Source organism: Bos indicus x Bos taurus, chromosome 10 (genome assembly GCF_003369695.1).
Source record: "Bos indicus x Bos taurus breed Angus x Brahman F1 hybrid chromosome 10, Bos_hybrid_MaternalHap_v2.0, whole genome shotgun sequence".
Taxonomy (NCBI): Eukaryota; Metazoa; Chordata; class Mammalia; order Artiodactyla; family Bovidae; genus Bos; species Bos indicus x Bos taurus.
Window position 1 is genome coordinate 66,284,860 of NC_040085.1, and position 20,228 is coordinate 66,305,087.

The 20,228-nt window shown below is 37.7% G+C and overlaps 1 protein-coding gene across 3 annotated transcripts in view; it reads left to right on the forward strand.

The window, feature by feature from the left end:
• Positions 1 to 20,228, forward strand: part of PPM1A (protein phosphatase, Mg2+/Mn2+ dependent 1A) — a 40,452-nt gene that overhangs the window by 11,094 nt on the left and 9,130 nt on the right. For all 3 annotated transcript variants that reach the window (XM_027554248.1, XM_027554249.1, XM_027554247.1), the window contains one exon: positions 18,150 to 19,003. In XM_027554248.1, coding sequence (XP_027410049.1) covers positions 18,170 to 19,003 — 834 coding nt within the window. In that variant the 5' untranslated portion in view covers positions 18,150 to 18,169. Of the gene's footprint in view, positions 1 to 18,149; positions 19,004 to 20,228 lie in introns of those variants that run through there.

Consider the following 20,228-nt stretch of genomic DNA (forward strand, 5'->3'; position numbering starts at 1 on the left):
AATAATGTCATCTTTTTAAACCTTTTTATACAAAATAAAATAAATAGAAAGCCATATAAAATCATAGTAATTCTTTTAAATTTTTTTATAATTATATTTTTCTCTTTAATTTTTTAAAATTTATTTATTTTAATTGGAGGCTAATTACTTTACAATAGTATAAGTTGCTTTACAATGCTATGTTTAGCTTCTGCTGTACAGCAAAGTGAAGCAGCTATATGTATGCATATATCCCCTCTTCTTTGGATTTCCTTTCCATTTAGGTCACCACAGCGCACTGTGCTATACAGTAGGTTCTCATGAGTTATCTGTCTTATACATAGCAGTGTGTGTATGTCAGGTCCAGTCTCCCACCCGCCTATGTCTTTATCCATTCCTCTGTTGAGAGATTTTTAGGTTGCTTCTATGTCCTGGCTATTGTAAATAGTGCTGCAGTGAACATCGGTGTGCACGTAACTTTCTGAATTGTGGTTTTCTTTAGGTATATGCCCAGGAGTGGGATTGTGAGGTCATATGGTAGTTCTGTTTTTAGTTTTTAGAGAAACCTCCATACTGTTCTCCATAGTAGTTGTACCAATTTACATTCCTACCAGCTGTGTAGGAGTTTCCCTTCTCTCCACACCCTCTCCAGTGTTTGTTTGTAGACTCTTTAATGATGGCCATTCTGACCAATGTGAAGTGGTACCTCATTTGTTGTTTTGATTTGTTTTGCTCTGATACTTAGTGAAGAGGAGGAGGAGAAGGGGGCATCAGAGGATGAGATGACCGGATGGCATCACTGATGAAAATGGACATGAACTTGGGAAGACTTCAGGAGATGGTGAGGGACAGGGAGGCCTGATGCGCTGCAGTCCTTGGGGTCACAAAGAGTTGGACATGACGCCGCAACTAAACAACAACAATAGTTAGTGATATTGAGCATCTTTTCATGTGTTTGTTGGCCATCTGTATGTCATCTTTGGAGAAATGTCTATATAGATCTTCCACCCAGCTTTTTGGACTGAGTTTGTTTTTCGGTATTGAGCTACATGAGCTGTTTGTATATTTTGGAGATTAATCTTTTGTCCATTGCTTCATTTGCAAATATTTTCTCCCATTCTGAGGGTTGTCTTTTCATCTTGCTTATGATCCTTTTTGCTGTGCAAAAGCATTTGTTTAATTAGGTCCCATTTATTTTTGTATTTTCATTACTCTAGGAGGTGAGTCCAAAAAGATCTTGCTTTGATTTATGTCAAAGTGTTCTATGTTTTCCTCTAAGAGTTTTATAGTTTATAGCCTTACATTTGGTCTTTCATTCATTTTGAATTTATTTTTGTTTATGGTGATAAGGGGGAGAAGGCAGTGGCACCCCACTCCAGTACTCTTGCCTGGAAAATCCCGTGGATGGAGGAGCCTAGTAGGCTGCCTGGTGGGCTGCCGTCCATTGGGTCGCACAGAGTCGGACACGACTGAAGCGATTTAACAGCAGCAGCAGCAGCAGCAGCACTGAATCTGTAGTTTGCTTTGGGTAGTATAGTCATTTTCACAGTATTGAGTCTTTTAGTCCAAGAACATGGTATATTTCTTCATCTGTTTGTGTTTTTTATTTCATTCATCCGTATCTTATAGTTTCCTAGGACTTTTGCTTCCTTGTAGGTTTATTCCTTGGTATTTTATTCTTTTTGTTATAGTGATAAATGGGATTGTTTCCTTAATTTTTCTTTTTTAAAATCTTTTCTTTAAATTTATTTATTCTGTTTTTGGTTGAGCTGGGTCTTTGTTGCTGCTCACAGGCTTTCTCTAGTTGCAGTGTGCGGGTTTCTCATTGTGAAGGCTTTTGTTGTGGGACAAGGGCTCTAGGCACACGGGCTTCAGTAGTTGCGGCACACAGGCTCAGTAGTTATGGTTTGCGGTTCAGGAGTGGCGACTTACGGGTTCTAGAGTGCAAGCTCAGTACTTGTGGCACACAGGCTTAGTTGATCCACGTCATGTGGAATCTTCCTGGACCAGGGTCGAACCCATGTCCTCTGCTTTGGCAGGCAGATTCTTACCCAGTATACCACCAGGGAAGTCACGAGATTTCTCTTCCTAATCTTTCATTGTTAGTATATATAGGAATGTAGAAGATTTCTGTGGGTTAATTTTGTGTGCTACAACTTTACCAAATTCACTAATGAGCTCTAGTGGTTTTCTGGTGGCATCTTTAGGATTTTCTGTGTATTGTATCATACCATGTGCAAACAGTGACAGTTTTACTACTACTTTTGCGATTTGGATTCCTTTCATTTCTTTTCTCTGATTGCCATGGCTAGGACTTCCAAAACTATGTTGAATACTAATGGCGAGAGTGGATATCCTTGTGTTGTTCCTGATCTTAGAGGAAATGCTTTCAGTTTTTCACAATTTAGAATGGTGTTTATTGTGGGTTTGTCATATATGGCCTTTATTATGTTGAAGTATGTCCCCTCTATGCCTACTTTCTGGAGAGTTTTTATCATAAATGGGTGTTGAATTTTGTCAAAAGTTTTTTTCTGCATCTCTTGATGATCATATGGTAAAAAATCATAGTAGTCTTTTTAAATGGCTTTATTAAGATGTAACTAAAATAACATAAAACTCACCCATATGAAGTTTACCACTCTGTAGTTTTCAGTGTATTGACAGAATTGTGCAACCATTACCACAGTTTAATTTTAGAACATTTTCATCACACCCAAAAGAAACCTTGGTTTTCGTTAAGAGTCACTCCCTATCCTCTTCTCCCCCAGCCTTTATCAACCACTCATCCCCTTTCTGTCCCTGTAGGTTTAGATATTTCATATAAATGGGATCCAGATAACTTTTTGATCAGTGATTTCTAGCCTTGATAAACATCTTGTATATCTCATGAGATAGCCAGCTAGAAATAATTTAACCTCCTTTTATAGCTTAAATAATGACTGTTTCCTCCTTCTATGACCAGGACAAATTATTCAATAATTGTAAACACTATCCAAATGTAAACCAAAAATCAGACTCTTCACTAGTAACTTCAGGGAATACATGGTCCTCACCTCCAGAAGTGCTTTTCACTGTGGGTTGCTCAGTAGCCCCTTAGCTTCCCTAATATGTTGATCTAATAGCCATTTCTCTCTTACCTCATAAACTCAGACTTGCATGAATTCATTGAAATATTTTCCTTTGCAGCTGGCTTGCCTGTACCCTGCCTTCTTACTCTGTCATAAACACAAGAATGAGGAAGAATTAAAAGCAAGAAAGGGAAAACAGATAGATGCTCAGGCTTGGGAGGGACAAAGAGCAAGAATAGAAATGGTATAAAATTTTCAAGGAGATTGAATTTGTGGGCAGAAGAATAAAAAAATTGGAGGTTGCTTAGAAGAGAGTAAGATCTAGAGGGAAGAAACAGAAGGTAAAAATGTTATATTAAAAGATAAGAAAAGTGAAAAGTATAGGAAATTTTCAGTTCTAAATTTTGAATTTTAGTCATATGTCTGTGAAACACAAATGATGAATCCATTTTTTGATGAAGTATGATGCCCTTATTTTCTTTCCACAACTTCGTAGAAATGTTCAACTTGAACCATAGTCATAGGTTTTTTTTGGATTGTTCAAAGATCCTCAAGTTTGAACCTGTGCAGACTGGGAAATTCCTATCACCTTGGAATTATTCTTTAGAGAAATCCCACAGAGAATAAAAATCTCACTGTGCCCCTGGGCTTTCTGGATTGAAGGAGCAGAATTCTATTGTGAGTGCTCCCTTATTGGGCTGCTTCAGAGTTCTAGAATTAGCCAGAGAATGGCACTAATTGAGAAATTGCTGCTGCCAAAGAAAATCTTACTTGATTTGATAGAGCAGACCTTCTGGTTGAATTAGAATTGTTAATGAGATTTTAGGGGTACTCAGTCCTCCCAAAGATCTGGACTCCCACATAATAGCTTTAAAGTCAGTAAAATCCTGTAATGAAGCAGGAAATTTTGGGGGGAAGGGAACACAAACTAATAGGAACTGTTAGTACCTGTGTTTGACCACTTGGCTGATATGTTTAAAATCCTATATCAGAAACATGCTTATAATAAAGCATAAAATCCTTATCAGAAATATGCTTATAATGTTTTATATATACATTTTTTTAAGAAACAGCTGATGAAGATAAGTTCAGTAAGTTCAGTTCAGTTCAGTCGCTCAGTCGTGTCCGACTCTTTGCGACCCATGAATCGCAGCACACCAGGCCTCCCTGGCCATCACCAATTCTCAGAGTTTACCCAAACTCATGTCCATCAAGTCAGTGATGCCATCCAACCATCTCATCCTCTGTCATCCACTTCTCCTCCTACCCTCAATCTTTCCCAGCATCAGGGTCTTTTCAAGTGAGTCCGCTCTTCGCATCATGTGGCCAAAGTATTGGAGTTTCAGCTTCAACATCAGTCCTTCCAATGAACACACCCAGGACTGATCTCCTTTAGAATGGACTGGTTGGATCTCCTTGCAGTCCAAGGGACTCGCAAGAGTCTTCTCCAACACCACAGTTCAAAAGCATCATCTTCGGCGCTCAGCTTTCTTCACAGTCCAACTCTCACATCCATATATGATCACTGGAAAAACCATAGCCTTGACTAGACGGACCTTTGTTGGCAAAGTAATGTCTCTGCTTTTCAATATGCTGTTTAGGTTGGTTATAACTTTCCTTCCAAGGAGTAAGCGTCTTTTGATTTCATGGCTGCAATCACCATCTGCAATGATTTTGGAACCCCAAAAAATAAAGTCTGACACTGTTTCCACTGTTTCCCCATCTATTTGCCATGAAGTGATGGGACCAGATGCCATGATCTTAGTTTTCTGAATGTTGAGTTTTAAGCCAACTTTTTCATTCTCCTCTTTCACTTTCATCAAGAGGCTTTTTAAAGTTCCTCTTCACTTTCCGCCATAAGGGTGGTGTCATCTGCATATCTGAGGTCATTGATATTTCTCCTGTCAATCTTGATTCCAGCTTGTACTTCTTCCAGCCCAGCATTTCTCATGATGTACTCTGCATATAAGTTAAATATGTTTTCTTTATAACAGTTGAGATTTCTTATTTAACAGATAAAATGTGTTATCTGATTTATGTGAATGATTTTAATATTGGAAACCAAGTTTACAAAATGACTGCATATAATTTGCTTTAATAGCAAGTATTCTTTTATTTACAAAGAATTACTGTATATGTAATATATGACTGTTTTATAGATTATTTATACTGTAGAAGGAGAAACTTAAGAGTACTTGTTGATTTAACTACTAGTCTATAAATTGAGCTTTATTACAAGAATATTTAACCAGAGATACCTGTGAAAATATTTTTAGTCTTGAGCAAGATTGGAGTAATATTCTAAAGACCTTGACCTGTGAACTGCAAACTGATGTACCATGTACGAAACTTCTATCTTTAAAGGAAGATGTGAAAATTTAGATTGCTATTGTTTAAGTATATTTAGAAAATATGAGATACCAGAAGAGCATTTGTTGAATGAGATTAAGCCTTACTGTATAGTATAAGGTACCATTATTTTACTGATGTCTTCTGATCCTCTCAGTGGAATAAATGTTGATAATAGGGTCTAGGGAACTCTACAACTCCTATGTTACAGGTAGTTGACATGAACAGAGAGATTAGTTAATAGTTCCAGAGTTTCCAGGAGCACTGCAATGTCCAAGTCTTAAGTTTCTTAGAGGACTATTTATATTTATACTACTGATTATCATTGGAGAATTTAGTTTTCTTTTTCACTTTTCTCTCATCCATTGGTTGTAGGTTTTTTGAAGTGAATGTAATTTTCACATTTCCTCAACTTAATGAGCTAATTTACTGCATTTCTTTATAATCGGTTTTTTAAATCATTCTTTGAGTTTTTAATGTCAACAGTTCTTTTACTTTGATTTATTTTTAATTCTATTGAAGTTGATTTATAATCTCCCAGTCCTTCCCTCCCCTACCCTGTCTCCCCCTTGGCGCCACAACTCTGTTCTGTGTCTGTGAGTCAGCTTCTGTTTTGTAGATGCGCTTGTGTCATTTTTTAGATTCCATGTATAAGTGAGATCATATGGTATTTGTCTTTCTGAGTTATTTCACTTAGTGTGATAATCTCTGGGTCAATCCATGTTGCTGCAAATGACATTATTTCACTCTTTTTAATGACTGAGTAATATACCATTTCATATATTCATGTATGTATATTCCACATCTTCTTTATCCATTCATCTATTGATGGGCTCTTAGGTTGTTTCCCTGACTTTGCTGTTGTAAATAGTGCTCCCTGGTGGCTCAGATGGTAAAGAGTCTGCCTGCAATGCAGGAGACCCAGGTTCGTTGCCTGTATCCGGAAGAACCTCCCCCACCCCCAACCTTCCCCAGAGAAGGAAATGGCAACCCACTCCAATATCCTTGCCTGGAGAGTTCCATGGACAGAGGAGCTTGGCAGGCTATAGTCCATGGGGTTGCAAAGAGCTGGACACGACTGAGCGGCTAACACTTCCACTGTCATGAACATAGGGGTGCATGTATCTTTTCAGATTATAGTTTTGTCTGAGTATATGCCCAAGACTGAGATTGCTGGATCATATGGCAACTCTTATTTTTCGTTTTTTGAGGAACCATCATACTGTTTTCCATAGTGGTTGCACCAAATTTACATACCCAACCAATTAAAAAACAATCTTTATAACTTCTAAAAGTGGCATTTAATTCTTTACCAATTTGGTAATTTTTAAATTTCTTATTTTTCATTTTCTGTTTTTTTTAATCTTATTAAACACTTCATATATAGTTATTTTGTATCTTAAATTCACTAATTCTATTATTAATATGTGAAGTCCTTATGAGACAGGAAGGAAACGGGCAGGGCACAACCATTAAAAGAATGACAGAACCCTGAAGAGCAGGATACCACAAACACTGGTTGGAACCTAGAAGGCCCAAGAGGGTAGGCAGAAGACTCAGCTCCGAGAGACCTAGTGCCTCCTTACACACTCATTGAAATACATTAGCATGTGCTAAATGGCACACCTACAGGCACGGTGATAGTTCTGAGGGTGCCCTTAAAGGCCAAACAGTGGATGGTACCCCAGTTCCTAGAAATATCTGCCACTTCTCAAAGATAGTTAGAATATTCCTTCCACTTCTTAGCCTATGAAATTACTCAGCCCATAAAAACTGGCCACCCCCATACCCCGAGGCAGGAAGTTCTCACCTTTTCAAACCGACCACCTTCTGTCTGTGGAATGTGTATCTCCCAGAGCCGCTCTCACTTTCCTAGAGGACCCCATGCCTTGGGGCTGCCTCTCTGACCCTCAGGGACAGCCTGTACTCTGTGTGTGGAGTGTGTGTCTTTCTAAATAAACCCTAATTTCAGGCTCATTCTTGAATTCTTTACAGTGAGAAGCCAAGAACCCTTCACTTGGTGGCCTGTCCCACAGACTCACTCGAGACCTGGAATATGACCATCCTCTCACACCCCATTTTTCCTACAACACTAAGGGAGTTATATATGCTATGTTAATTCCTACTCATGACAACTTGTTTCATTGTATGTTTGACTTTTTTATGAGCTTATATTTGATTAAACACCAAACATTCACTCCATCATGTGTATAATTCCCTACAATTCTATTTCCCCTTTTGTAGCATAAATTTCATTTCCTTATTTATAGGGCTTCCTTGGTGGCTCAGACTGTAAAGAATTCACCTGCAATGTGGGAGACCTGGGTTCGATCCCTGAGTTAGGAAGATCCCCTGGAGAAGGGAACAGCTACCCACTCCAGAATTCTGGCCTGGAGAATTCCAGGAACAGAGAAGCCTGGCAAGCTACAATCTATGGGGTGTATTTTACTAGATTTTGTACTTACTGTTCCTTGTATTTAAAGGATTTACCTTTCTTCTTGCTGAAGTGTATCCTCTGGTAATTTTTTTAGCAACAGAGTATGGCTTGTAAATGTCCTTAGGTTTTGTCTGAGAGTATATTTTACACATTTTTTTTTTTCAAATAAAAATTCTTGATTAATAGTTTCCCCCTTTCCTATCAGCACCCTCAAGATATTATTTCATTGTATTACGAAATTTGGCAAACTTGGAACTCTGAAAGTCTGGTCTCTACCTAATTGTTACGCCTTTGTATGTAATGTTTTCCTCTGGTAATTTAAAAAAATATTCCTTTTCCATATCCTGTCACCATTATTTACTCGGTGACCTTGGGCAAGTTCTCAACAGAGGTAATGAAGTAGTATCTATCACAGGGACTGTCATGATGATTACGTTCATAGAAAGCATTTGGAGCCCTGCATATTTCAAGTATGATGTAGATGTTAGTATTTGTTGTTTGTTTTACCATACTTGATATTCTGAACACATTCCCATGATATTCCTAGGTGTGTGTATGTTGTGTTATCTGTAGGTATTCTTTTAAATAAATTATTGATCTGAAGACTCATCTTTCTTCAGTTCTAGAAAATTTATTAGCTTTTATATCTTTACATACTGCTTTTTCCTAATTCTCCTTAATTTCTGTGTTATTTTCTAGGTAATTCCTAGGTACATTTTCCAATTTACTAATTACACTTTGACTTTGCTCAGCTGATTTATGTGACCTTGGTTGTTTTTATTTCTCAGTGAATACTTTCTCATGTTCAGGTTCTTGCTTGCTCTCACTCACTGCCACCTATTCTGGTTTGGTTTCTGGCTGTTTTTTATCTTTTTTCCCCCTTCATGTCTATTGTTTTTGTTTGTATTTTAGCTTTGGAAGGATACTAAATGTGCACATTTTATTTTCTGATTGCTACTTTTTCTTCTAGGTTGAATTCCTACAATTGTTGGTGTTTGTGGGCTGTCCGTCTTAGTTTAGTTGTCCTGGTGTGTTTTGGTTTCATGTTAAGTGGGATTTGTTTGTTTGTTTGTTTTCTTTCTTTTCACCCTTACCTAAGTGTGTTTTGCATGTTCCAACCTGAAACCATGTCTTATATTAGAGGGTTGGTTCCCTTGATTCTTGATAACATCAGAATCAGGCTTATGTCTCCAAGAAACACAAAGCAAAAGAAGGTCTATTCTTCTGTTGAAGGAACATGTAACTACATGTAAACTAAATTTCCATGCAATGATTAGTAAGTAGCTTTCCCCTGCTCCTTTTACAGGCAAGGAGCCCCTCCACCTGGGGCCTTTGTTTCCGTGAGCCTGGTTTCTGCCCCAGCCTTGCACGGGGGCATTTATAGTTTCTGTTATTGTCCTTATGGGATGTAGCCTTCTGTGCATCTCTGTTACTTGAGCCTGGGAGACTCACAGTTTCAGCTTCCTCAGGTGCTTTGTATTGCAAAAATTTATCTTTAGCAGGTGGCTTGGTCCTCTTAATTTTGTCTTTTATGTATTTAAATGTATTTAAATGTAATGTATTTAAAAACACAACTGGAACAGAGGAGCACTTCAAAGGATGAATATACAACATGATTTTAATGGAAGTCATCGTTTAAAATTAATGTATATGGTGCATATCTTTCAAAAAAGTACCACTTTGCTCTCCTACCTATGAGAAGTATATATTTTTACTCCTTTGCCAATAGTTATGAATTTTTGATCTTTATTAAAGTAATGTGTGAAAAGCAAATTTATTTTTAATGGCTAGTTAGATTTATCATTGCTCCATATATTTATTGGCCACTTGCATTATTTCATGAATTTCATTGTCCATGTTCTTTGTTCCTTTTCCCTTTAAAAAAATTTGTGTCTATTTTTATTGAAGTACTTACATTTGGTTGTGCTGGGTCTTTCGTTGCTGCATGCCGCCTTTTCTCTAGATGCAGAGAGCAGAAGCGTGGCTTCTCATTGCAGTGGCTTTTCGCTGCAGGGCATAGGCTCTAGGCACTTAAGCAGATTCAGTGCACACACGCTGCTATATGTAAGATAGATAACCAACAAGGGCCTATTATATAACCTAGGGATTGCTACTCAATATTCTGTGATAACCCATAAGACAAAAGAATCTGAAAAAGAATGAATATATGTATATATATTATGTTTAACTGAATCACTTTGCTGTACACCTGAAGCTAACACAACATTGTAAAATCAATTCTGTGTGTGTGTGTTTGTGTTAGTCACTCAGTCATGTCTGACTGTTTATGACCCCGTGAACTGTAGCCCACCAGGCTACTCTCTCCATGGAATTCTCCAGGCAAGAGTATTGGAGTGGGTGGCTATTCCCTTCTCCAGTGATCTTCCTGACCCAGGAATCAAATGCAGGCCTTTCACATTGCAGGTGGATTCTTTACTGTCTGAGCCACCAGGGAAGCCGTAAATCAACTATACTCCAGTAAAGTTAAAATATTTTTTAAAACGAAAATGAAAATTTAGACAAAACACGCCAAAAATAAAAAATAAATGCGGCTGGCCTCAAACTTCTTTTCAATGTCAGATGATAGGCAATAATGAAGTAATACCTGTAAATGCTGAGGATAAAGAAATCTAGATCCTGCAAAGTTGGCATTTATTATGAAGATAATTGAAAGATATTATCAAATATACCAGCACTGAAAAGGGGTATTATACATGTACTATTCCTATAAAATCTGTTTAAAGGCAGGTTAATGCTCTCAGGAGATTAATCAAAACAAGAAACTCATTGGATAATATGTCCCAGTATATAGAACTTTGTGGTAAGCAAAATATACTAAGTAAATAAAAAAGTCAAAGGTTGAAATTTTAATATCAGACAAAGGCAAGCATAAGGAATAAAATAAGATGAGCATCTTTTTTTAATTCGTGAAGGTGTTGTCTAAAATGATAATTTACACATATTTATGTGCTGTAAATATTTTTATGCCAGATAATGACAGAAAACTTATCAAAAATACTATATGCTTAAACCAAAACTATATATTATATTCAACCACACTTGAAACATTAAAACTCAAGCATTTATTGGATTATATATTGAAAAACAAAATTTTACTAACACCCTCCTACACACCTCACCCTGGGGACTAAAGAAGAAACAAATGATACCATATTATTTGACTTTAATACAGCAAAACAGTAGGTAGCCTATTTTTTCCATCAGAAAGCCTTACTTTTTATGTTTATATTTATTCCCTGAGTGTACTCTTTCTATTAGCAAACTTATTATTTGCATCTGCTTTTTTCTTTGGAGTTCTTTTATTGTGTTTGTTGAAGGTCTGCTGTGTGCTCCATGCTGAAGGAGCTGATCCAGGGTATTTGAAGGAGTCTCTCCTGAAGACCTAATACTTGAGTTAAGATCTAAGAATGAGTAAGAGGGAAGGATTGGCTTTTTAAGTAGAGGAGGTGGCATTTATTTGTTATTTTGGAGGGAGGAACCGGTGAAAAGTGCCAGGTACTTTAAGAAAGCCATATGGTTGGAGTAGAGAATGTTGTTGGGGTGGAGTGGTTATGGAGTGGGGAGAATTATGAAGCAAGGTAAGTCTGGAAAAGGTTGATGAGCTCCTGACCACTCAGGGATTTCATGCGAGCCATAGTAAGCAGTTCATTATCGCCCCTAAAGAGAGGATAGTCATTGAATAACTTTTAATACAGAATGATATGGTGAAACTTGTATTATCTTTTTCTTCCACTCTTATTCATATGTAATTGACATACAGTACTATGTAAGTTTAAGGTGTGCACCATAATTTGACCTACATACATCATGAAATGATAATCACAGTGGTAATGTTTAGTTCAACATCTGTCATCTCAGTTCAGTTCAGTTTCTCAGTCATAGCTGACTCTCTGCGACCCCATGAACTGTAGCACGCCAGGCCTCCCTGTCCATCACCAACTCCCAGAGTTTACTCAAACTCATGTCCATTGAGTCAGTGATGCCATCCAACCATCTCACCCTCTTTCGTCCCCCTTCTTCTTCTGCCTTCAATCTTTCCCAGCATCAGGGTCTTTTCAAATGAGTCAGTTCTTTGCATCAGGTGGCCAAAGTATTGGAGTTGCAGCTTCAGCATCAGTCCTTCCAATGAAGATTCAGGACTAATTTCCTTTAGGATGGACTGGTTGGATCTCCTTGCTAGATTTAAAAAAAGAAAAAATTTTTTGTGATAAGGACTTTTAGGATTTACTATCTTAACAACATATATATATATATGCATAAAACACAGCAGCATTCATTATATTAATCACATTGTACCTTACATCCCTAGTACTTATTTATCTTGTAACTGTTAAACAGATTGTATCGTTCAACTGCCTTCATCCAATTCCCTTTCTTACCACTCCTAGTGACCACAAATATGATATTTTTTTATGAGCTTGTTTTTTTGTTTTGGGGTATTTTGTCTTATTTTGCGTTGTTTTGTTTAAAATACAATTGACCTAAAACACTATGTTGGACTTTTGTGGTGGCTCAGATGGTAAAGAACCTGCCTGCAGGGGAGGAGACCCAGGTTCAATCCCTGGATTGGGAAGATCCCTCAGAGAAGGAAATGGCAACCCACTACAGTATTCTTGCCTGGAAAATTCCATGGACAGTGGAGCCTGGTGGGTTACAATCCATGGGGGTCACAAAGAGTCAGACACAACGGAGCACACACTACCTCGAAGAATAACGCATTGAGAGAGAATGATAACTTGAAGACTAGTGTTAGAGAAGAAACTGGGCAGATTTGAAAATCTATGTAAATAATATATCTAAAATATATTTTAAATAATATAAGTAGTACAATCCATGGAACTTGATGATGGACTGATGGGAGATGAAGTAGAAAGAGATATCAAAGGTATGTCCTTGGTTTCTATTCATTTTGATGAATGATGGTAACATGCATTGGCAAAAGCTGTGAAAGAAAAAAAAAAGATGCATAAAGGTACCTCAGGAGCCAGCATAGAGTGAGAAGAGAACCTAGATCTAAGCCTTGAATGCTTATATTTAATGGCTTGAGAGGTACAGGAGACATGGATGGAAGAGCTAGGAGTAGGAGGAAAGCTTGGAGTGTGTAGCATCTTGAAAAGCCAGTGGGAACAGTGTTTAAAGAGAGTATTGTGTTGATCACTGCTGTGAGCAGCCAGCCAGATGTCCATTGGATTAAGTTTGGAGGAACTTCTTTTGATGGAATGGCCAGACAACAGTTTGGAGCGTCAACACTTTTAAAAAGAGTCTCAACTGTAGAGAAAGAAGCAGGAGGTAGCTAAAGGGAGTGAGTCATCTAAATACTTACTTTTAATGGGTAACGTTTGAATATCTTTAAAAGTTGTACTGCAGTAGGAAGGGAGAGGAATAAAAGGAGTCAAAGAGAATAGTAGTGTTGGGTTCCTGGGAAGACATATAAGTCATATAAGATTCCTTTGAAGCCTAGTCTCCAAAACTATAATGGAAGGATTTAACTTAAGTGAGAGGATGGAGTACTCTAATGTAAGAAAGGTCTGAGGGTAGGATGGGTACATACGGGGGTGGGTTTGTATGTTTGGAATCAAGATGAGGAAAGAACTTCTGAGTTCTAAAAGAATTCCTTGAAGTGATCTCATTTATTGGTTCTCTGTTTATTGTTTTAACTGTGGTATCTAGCTATTCATTGTCTCTATTGAAAATTTTAATTCACTAATTGTTTTTCATTTCCATGAACCTACTTTCAGAGTGGTTTGTTTCTTTTTGCTTTGGTTGACAGCCTGCAATTGTTTTACTCATTCAGTGTCATCTCATAAATTGATGGGTGTTTTCTAGTTTGGAGCTAATGGATACTGAGTTCACCACCCTCCCCTCCTACCCATTCCCACCTTTAACTTCTGAATCTTTAAAAATATATCTTCTTATTGTTCTTTGCTTATTAATATATTTTATTTAGCTTGAGTATTTGAGATTGGCATTGCCAGAAACTGCGATTAGTGCCCTATTGTTTGCTGTTAGTCCCAAAAATAAAAGTTAAAAGTTGAGATTTCTTTTCTCCCTTTATTTTCTCTTCTTCTTTACCTCTTCTTTCCTCTTTTTTTGGTCATTTACCCTTGGTAGTTTAGAAATTTAGAAAACAAATTAAATAGAGTAGGCACAGGAAAAAATGACACTAAAAGAAGTTTCTGCTTTCCTTGGTGACTGTCTTCCATGCCTGTCTGCCTTTTATGTTGTTTTTTTAAAGCCTGCATTTTGGCCTACTTTTATTTAGTCAACTCTGAGCACATGCTAGGTTGCATCACAACACTAGCATTATTAGCCGATCTGAACATTTCAATACAAAGTACTATGACAGTTATGAAGATACTTACTTATATATAATTTCTGATAAGTATTATTTTTATATAACTGCTTCACCAGGCTTCTGCAAATTATTCAGAATTCAAGGAGGTAAGATTTCTAAATGGCTTTTTTTCAGTATGTGAGACTCCAGACACAAAATTATTAATTTGTATTTTTGCATTTGCAGCAGAGCTGGACCTAAAATTTTATCATACGATTGACTTGGTTTGTTATATTTTTACATTCCTAATATATATTTTTTCAAAAGTTTCAATGAATCATTTGCTTGGTAGTTTCATGTGTATATTTAGAAAATAACTACTGGCCTTTTCTATAAAAGTGTAAGGTCCCTATTAGGTAATAACAGAATCTAGATTGGCTGTGTATGTGAGAATGTAGTAATAATTAAATAGTTTCCATTTGCAGAGTTCCTCATTTTTGCTATACTCAATGTAACTACTTTGCACCCATTACCTCATTTAAACTTTTGCAGCAACATTCAGAGGTAAGTGTTAATATGCCCACTGTACAGATGAAGAAAGAATGCTAGATTAGTGATATCGAGTGTCTTAAGTATACCGTTGTCCAACATTATTCACAGGGAGTGATTCCAGGAGCCCCTGTGGACACCAAATGTGTGGATGCTCAAGTCCCTTCCATAAGGGTAGTACAGTGAATATAGTGAGCCCTCCATATTCACGGATGTGAAACCCGAAGATATGGAGGGCTGGCTGTAACCCCTCCCACCTCCCCTTTAGCCTCACTAAAGGAATTGAGGTACAGAGATGAGGCAACTTGCTGTTGACCTTCAGCAGATGACTTAACCTCACCACAGCTCTATCATCTTCTATCTTCCTAATCTAGGCTTTCCATCTCTCTAATCTTTACCACTGGTACACAGTTGCCTAGGTTGCAATCCTACTTTGGAAATTCTATTTTTTTTTTAATTTTGATTTTTTCTAAAGGTCCACAGATAAGTTCTTTTGTACAACCATGTCTGAGACCATTGCCTTAGTAGTAAACGGTGCTTTAGAGTGAGGCAGACTTGAATTTGAGTCCTAATTCCCCTAAATTTTTCTGATGAGTGACATTGGCCAAGTTTTTTAGTCTCAATAAAATTCATCTATTAGGTTGGTGCAAAAGTAACTGCAATTTTGCATTGTTGAACTTTGCCATTGGATATTGGAATACATTCTTAAATAAATGTAATTATAATGCACATTTCTTACTTTGTTTTTTTGCTAATGACTTATTACTGTTTATTTTGGACTATAGAAATGATGTTAGACAAAAAGCAAATTTTAGCAATTTTTTGATTTGAGTTCAAATGGGTCATAAACCAGTGGCGACAGCCCATAACAACTCGTTTGGTTCAGGAGCTGCTGGCAAAATGTACAATGGTGGTTCAAGAAGTTTTGCAAAGGAGACGAGAACCTTAAAGACAAGGATGCCAGCCATGGGAAGTTGACAGTGACCATTTGAGAGCCATTGTCAAAGCTGATCCTCTTAAAACACATGATAAGTTGCTCAAGAACCCAGCATTGACCATTCTATAGTCATTCAGCATTTGAAGCAAATTGGAACAGTGAAAGAGCTCAATAAGTGGGTACCTCATGAGCTGACTGAAAACCAAAAAAAAAAATCATCATTTTGAAGTGTTGTCTTCTCTTATTCTATGCAACAACAATGAACCATCTCTTCACTGGATTGTGACATACAACGAAAAGTGGATTTTCTATGACAACCATTGACGACCAGCTCAGTGGTTGGACCAAGAAGATGCTCCAAAGCACTTCCCAAAGCCAAACTTGCACCCCAAAAAGGTCATGGTCACTGTTTGGTGGTCTGCTGCCCATCTGATCCACTACAGCTTTCTGAATCCCGGTAAAACCAGTACATCTGAAAAGTATGCTCAGCAGATTTATGAGATGCACCAAAAACTGCAGTGCCTGCAGCTGGCTGGCAGTGGTCAACAGAAAGGGCCCAAAGTTTCTGAAAAACTTACTTCAGAAGTTGAATAAATTGGGCCTCATCTGCCACATTCAGTTGACTTCTCACCAACCACCACTTCTTCAAGCATCTTGACAACTTTTTGCAGGGAAAATAGTTTCCACAGTCAGCAGGAGGCAGAAAATGCTTTCCAAGAGTTGATTGAATCCCCAAGCATGGATTTTTCATTATTATTATTATTTTTTTTTTTTGACTATGCTGGGTCTTCATTGATGTGTGGGCTTTTCTCTAGTTGCGGAGAGCAGGGGTTACTTTCTAGTTGCAATGCGGGGGCTTCTCATTGTGGTGGCTTCTCGTTTTGGAGCACAGGTTCTAGGATGCGCAGACTTCAGTAGTTGGGTCACTTGGGCTCAATGGCTGCAGTTCCTGGGCTCTAGAGCACAAGCTCAGTAGTTGTGGTACATGGGCTTAGTTGCTCTGAGGTGTGTGTGGTCTTACCGGATCAGGGATCGAACTCATGTCTCCTGCATTGGCAGGCAGATTCTTTACCACTGAGCCACCAGGGAACCCCCCAAGCATGGATTTTTGCACTACAAGAATACACAAACATTTCTTGTTGGCAAAAATGTTTGATTGTAATGGTTTCTATTTTGATTAATAAAGATGTGTTTGAGCCTGGTTACAATGATTTAAAATTCAAGGTTCGAAACCACAATTACTTTTTCATCAACCTAATATAAACTGAACATAATATTATAACTTACCTCAGAGTTTTGTTGAGAATAAATTGAAGTAACACTTGCAAAACTTAGAATGATTTAGAGTTCATCTTACACATTGTCTGCTATTAAGATGTCATTACTATTGTGTCTTTTGTCCCATCAAAACACCCTTGCCGTATTGTGTATCAATTTGATGAAAACCACCTTAAGAAAGGACTAATGGCTAGTTTTCGTTATTTAACTGCCATTAGTGGAACCGTAATGAAAGTGGACAAGTAGGCAGGAGATCATTGTATCATACCAATCAGCCAGACTTCTCTGCTGTGTATTAGTTTGGCTTTAGTAGGATGAAGGAGGAGGGAGAGGTTGCCAGGAAATGTTCCTGAGTTGTTTTTCTTCTTCCTCTTTCTCTTCCAGCTTCTTTTCAGACCTTAGCATCGTAGTATCACAGATTCCCAGTTTCCTAAGTTCATCCTAATTTACCTAGGTACTTTCCCCACTCCTACCCATCTCTCTTCACCTTCATTAAACCTCATCCTATCCTCCTTTCAGATTGCATTCAGTTGTGACTCATTTGATAACTTGGACCCCAGGTCTCTACATTCCAAGGCTATTACTCAAGTAAAGACCAACCTGAATCCTGAACACTGTCTTCCTGCCTTGTAAGCCCATTGCAAGCCAGAGGTTTTCGCTTTTGATTATTGGGAAAGGTTAGCCAAACTTTCAGACTTGTCCACAGTGCTGTCCTAGACCTTTTGATCTCCTTTACTATTTATACCGAGTGATTATAAAGTGCTATAATAATGATACGTGTTATTACCACTAGGTTAGGTTACAATAGATAAAGTGTGTATAATGGCTTTGCAGCTTGAAAATTGAGGATGAACCACTTACAGTAATTTAATAACTTATTGGCTTATCAAAGACTGAAAAACCTATGGAAAACATAGAATTTGAGCTAGAATATAAAGGACGGGTATACTTACTTATATAAGGAAGGAGGAAAGGCAGGAAATCCCAGTTAATGGCACTGACAGGAGGAAAGGTTAAGGGAAGGAGCATGCAAATTTGGATCCTTGTAAGTAGATTTTTTTTTTTTTTTTACTTTTTCAGAGGTTTGTGTAATAGGAATAAAACTAGATATTTGGAACCAAACTTTGGAAAATCCTGAATACTCAACTAATATTTAAACTTTCTTTGTATTTCCTTCATTCTTAAAGGTTGTTGGATATGTATTGATAGTTTGTTTATAAGACAGTTATTAACTTTTTTGTTTCTCTTCCTTTGCAGACCTAGAGAATCAAGACATAATGGGAGCATTTTTAGACAAACCAAAGATGGAAAAACATAATGCCCAGGGGCAGGGTAATGGGTTGCGATATGGGCTAAGCAGCATGCAAGGCTGGCGAGTTGAAATGGAGGATGCACATACTGCTGTGATCGGTCTGCCAAGTGGACTTGAAACATGGTCATTCTTTGCTGTGTATGATGGGCATGCTGGTTCTCAGGTTGCCAAATACTGCTGTGAGCATTTGTTAGATCACATCACCAATAACCAGGATTTTAAAGGGTCTGCAGGAGCACCTTCTGTGGAAAATGTAAAGAATGGAATCAGAACAGGCTTCCTGGAGATTGATGAACATATGAGAGTTATGTCAGAGAAGAAACATGGTGCTGATAGGAGTGGGTCAACAGCTGTGGGTGTCTTAATTTCTCCTCAACACACGTATTTCATTAACTGTGGAGACTCAAGAGGTTTACTTTGTAGGAACAGGAAAGTTTACTTCTTCACACAAGATCACAAACCAAGTAATCCGCTGGAAAAAGAACGAATTCAGAATGCAGGTGGTTCTGTAATGATTCAGCGTGTGAATGGCTCTCTGGCTGTGTCGAGGGCCCTTGGGGACTTTGATTACAAATGTGTCCATGGAAAAGGTCCTACAGAGCAGCTTGTTTCACCAGAGCCTGAAGTCCATGATATTGAAAGATCTGAAGAAGATGATCAATTCATTATTCTTGCATGTGATGGTATTTGGGATGTCATGGGAAATGAAGAGCTCTGTGATTTTGTAAGATCCAGACTTGAAGTCACTGATGACCTTGAGAAAGTTTGCAATGAAGTAGTCGACACCTGTTTGTATAAGGTAGCTAGACTTTTTTTTTTTTTAAGACAAAATGGTTTTATGGCATCTTAATTACTACTATAGTATAAAATCATCTTAGAGCCTATAGCTCAGAAATAAGTTTTTGGTACAGTTGCAGGATACTTTTCATCAATTATAAAAATAATATAGGAATACTTCTTAGAAATAAATTATCCAGTTACCATAAATGCAAGAGTTATCTGGATGTTTAATCTTTTTTAGTAACCATAATTACTTGAGTTTTTTGATATGGAATATTATCAAAGGTAAAAAGACTGTATCAAAGTGAATGTTTTCAAAAGAGGAATGGGGAGAGTTAAGCCTCATTGTCTATAAATGAAAGGCATTTTAGAATTTTAATATTTTACCATGTGATATCTCAGTATATTTATGGAAATACTTTGAGACTGCTCTAATGAATCTGTAGCACCAACAGAGAGGATTTAGTGATGATTTGGTGTTATGTAATAGAAATAGCCTTGGACATGGAGTCAGAAGAACTTGGTATGAGACTGTGTATGACTTCAGGTAAGCTCTTTAAACTATCTGGAAAATCAGTTTCTTTAATTGTTCAAGAGAGAGATATTATTACCCTGTCTATGGGGTTGTCTGGATAATCAAATGGGATTGTGTAGATGAGCAACAGAAGGTTCTGCAGACTTAAGAGTCAGAAAGTGAAAGTGAAGTTGCTCAGTCGTGTCCGACTCGTGTGTGACCCCGTGGACTGTAGCCCACCAGGCTTCTCTGTCCATGGGATTCTCCAGGCAAGAATACTGCAGTGGGTTGCCATTTCCTTCTCCAGGGGATCTTCCCAACCCAGGAATCGAACCCAGGTCTCCTGCATTGCAGGCAGACGCTTTACCCTCTGAGCCACCAGGGAAGCCCCTTGAGTCAGACCTGGAATCAAATCTTACCTCTGTTACTTTTGTACTGTACAGTCTTGAACAAATTGTTCAGCCCCTCTCAGCTATTTGAATGGAGAAAAATAGTATCTAACTCATAAGACTGGGGAATGAAATTAATGAGCTAATGTATACATGTAAACATGCTGCTCCCTTTTTAATAAGGTTAAAATGTTACACAGCTTACTCCTTTAGCTGCAGCACTAGCACTAGAATGCAAGCCCTTGACTTGGCTGCAGTGTTCTTTCTGCCACACTGTTGTATTTTGTCAATAATGCGTACTAATTCTTTGTGGGTTTTCTTTTGTTTGTTTAAAAAATGCT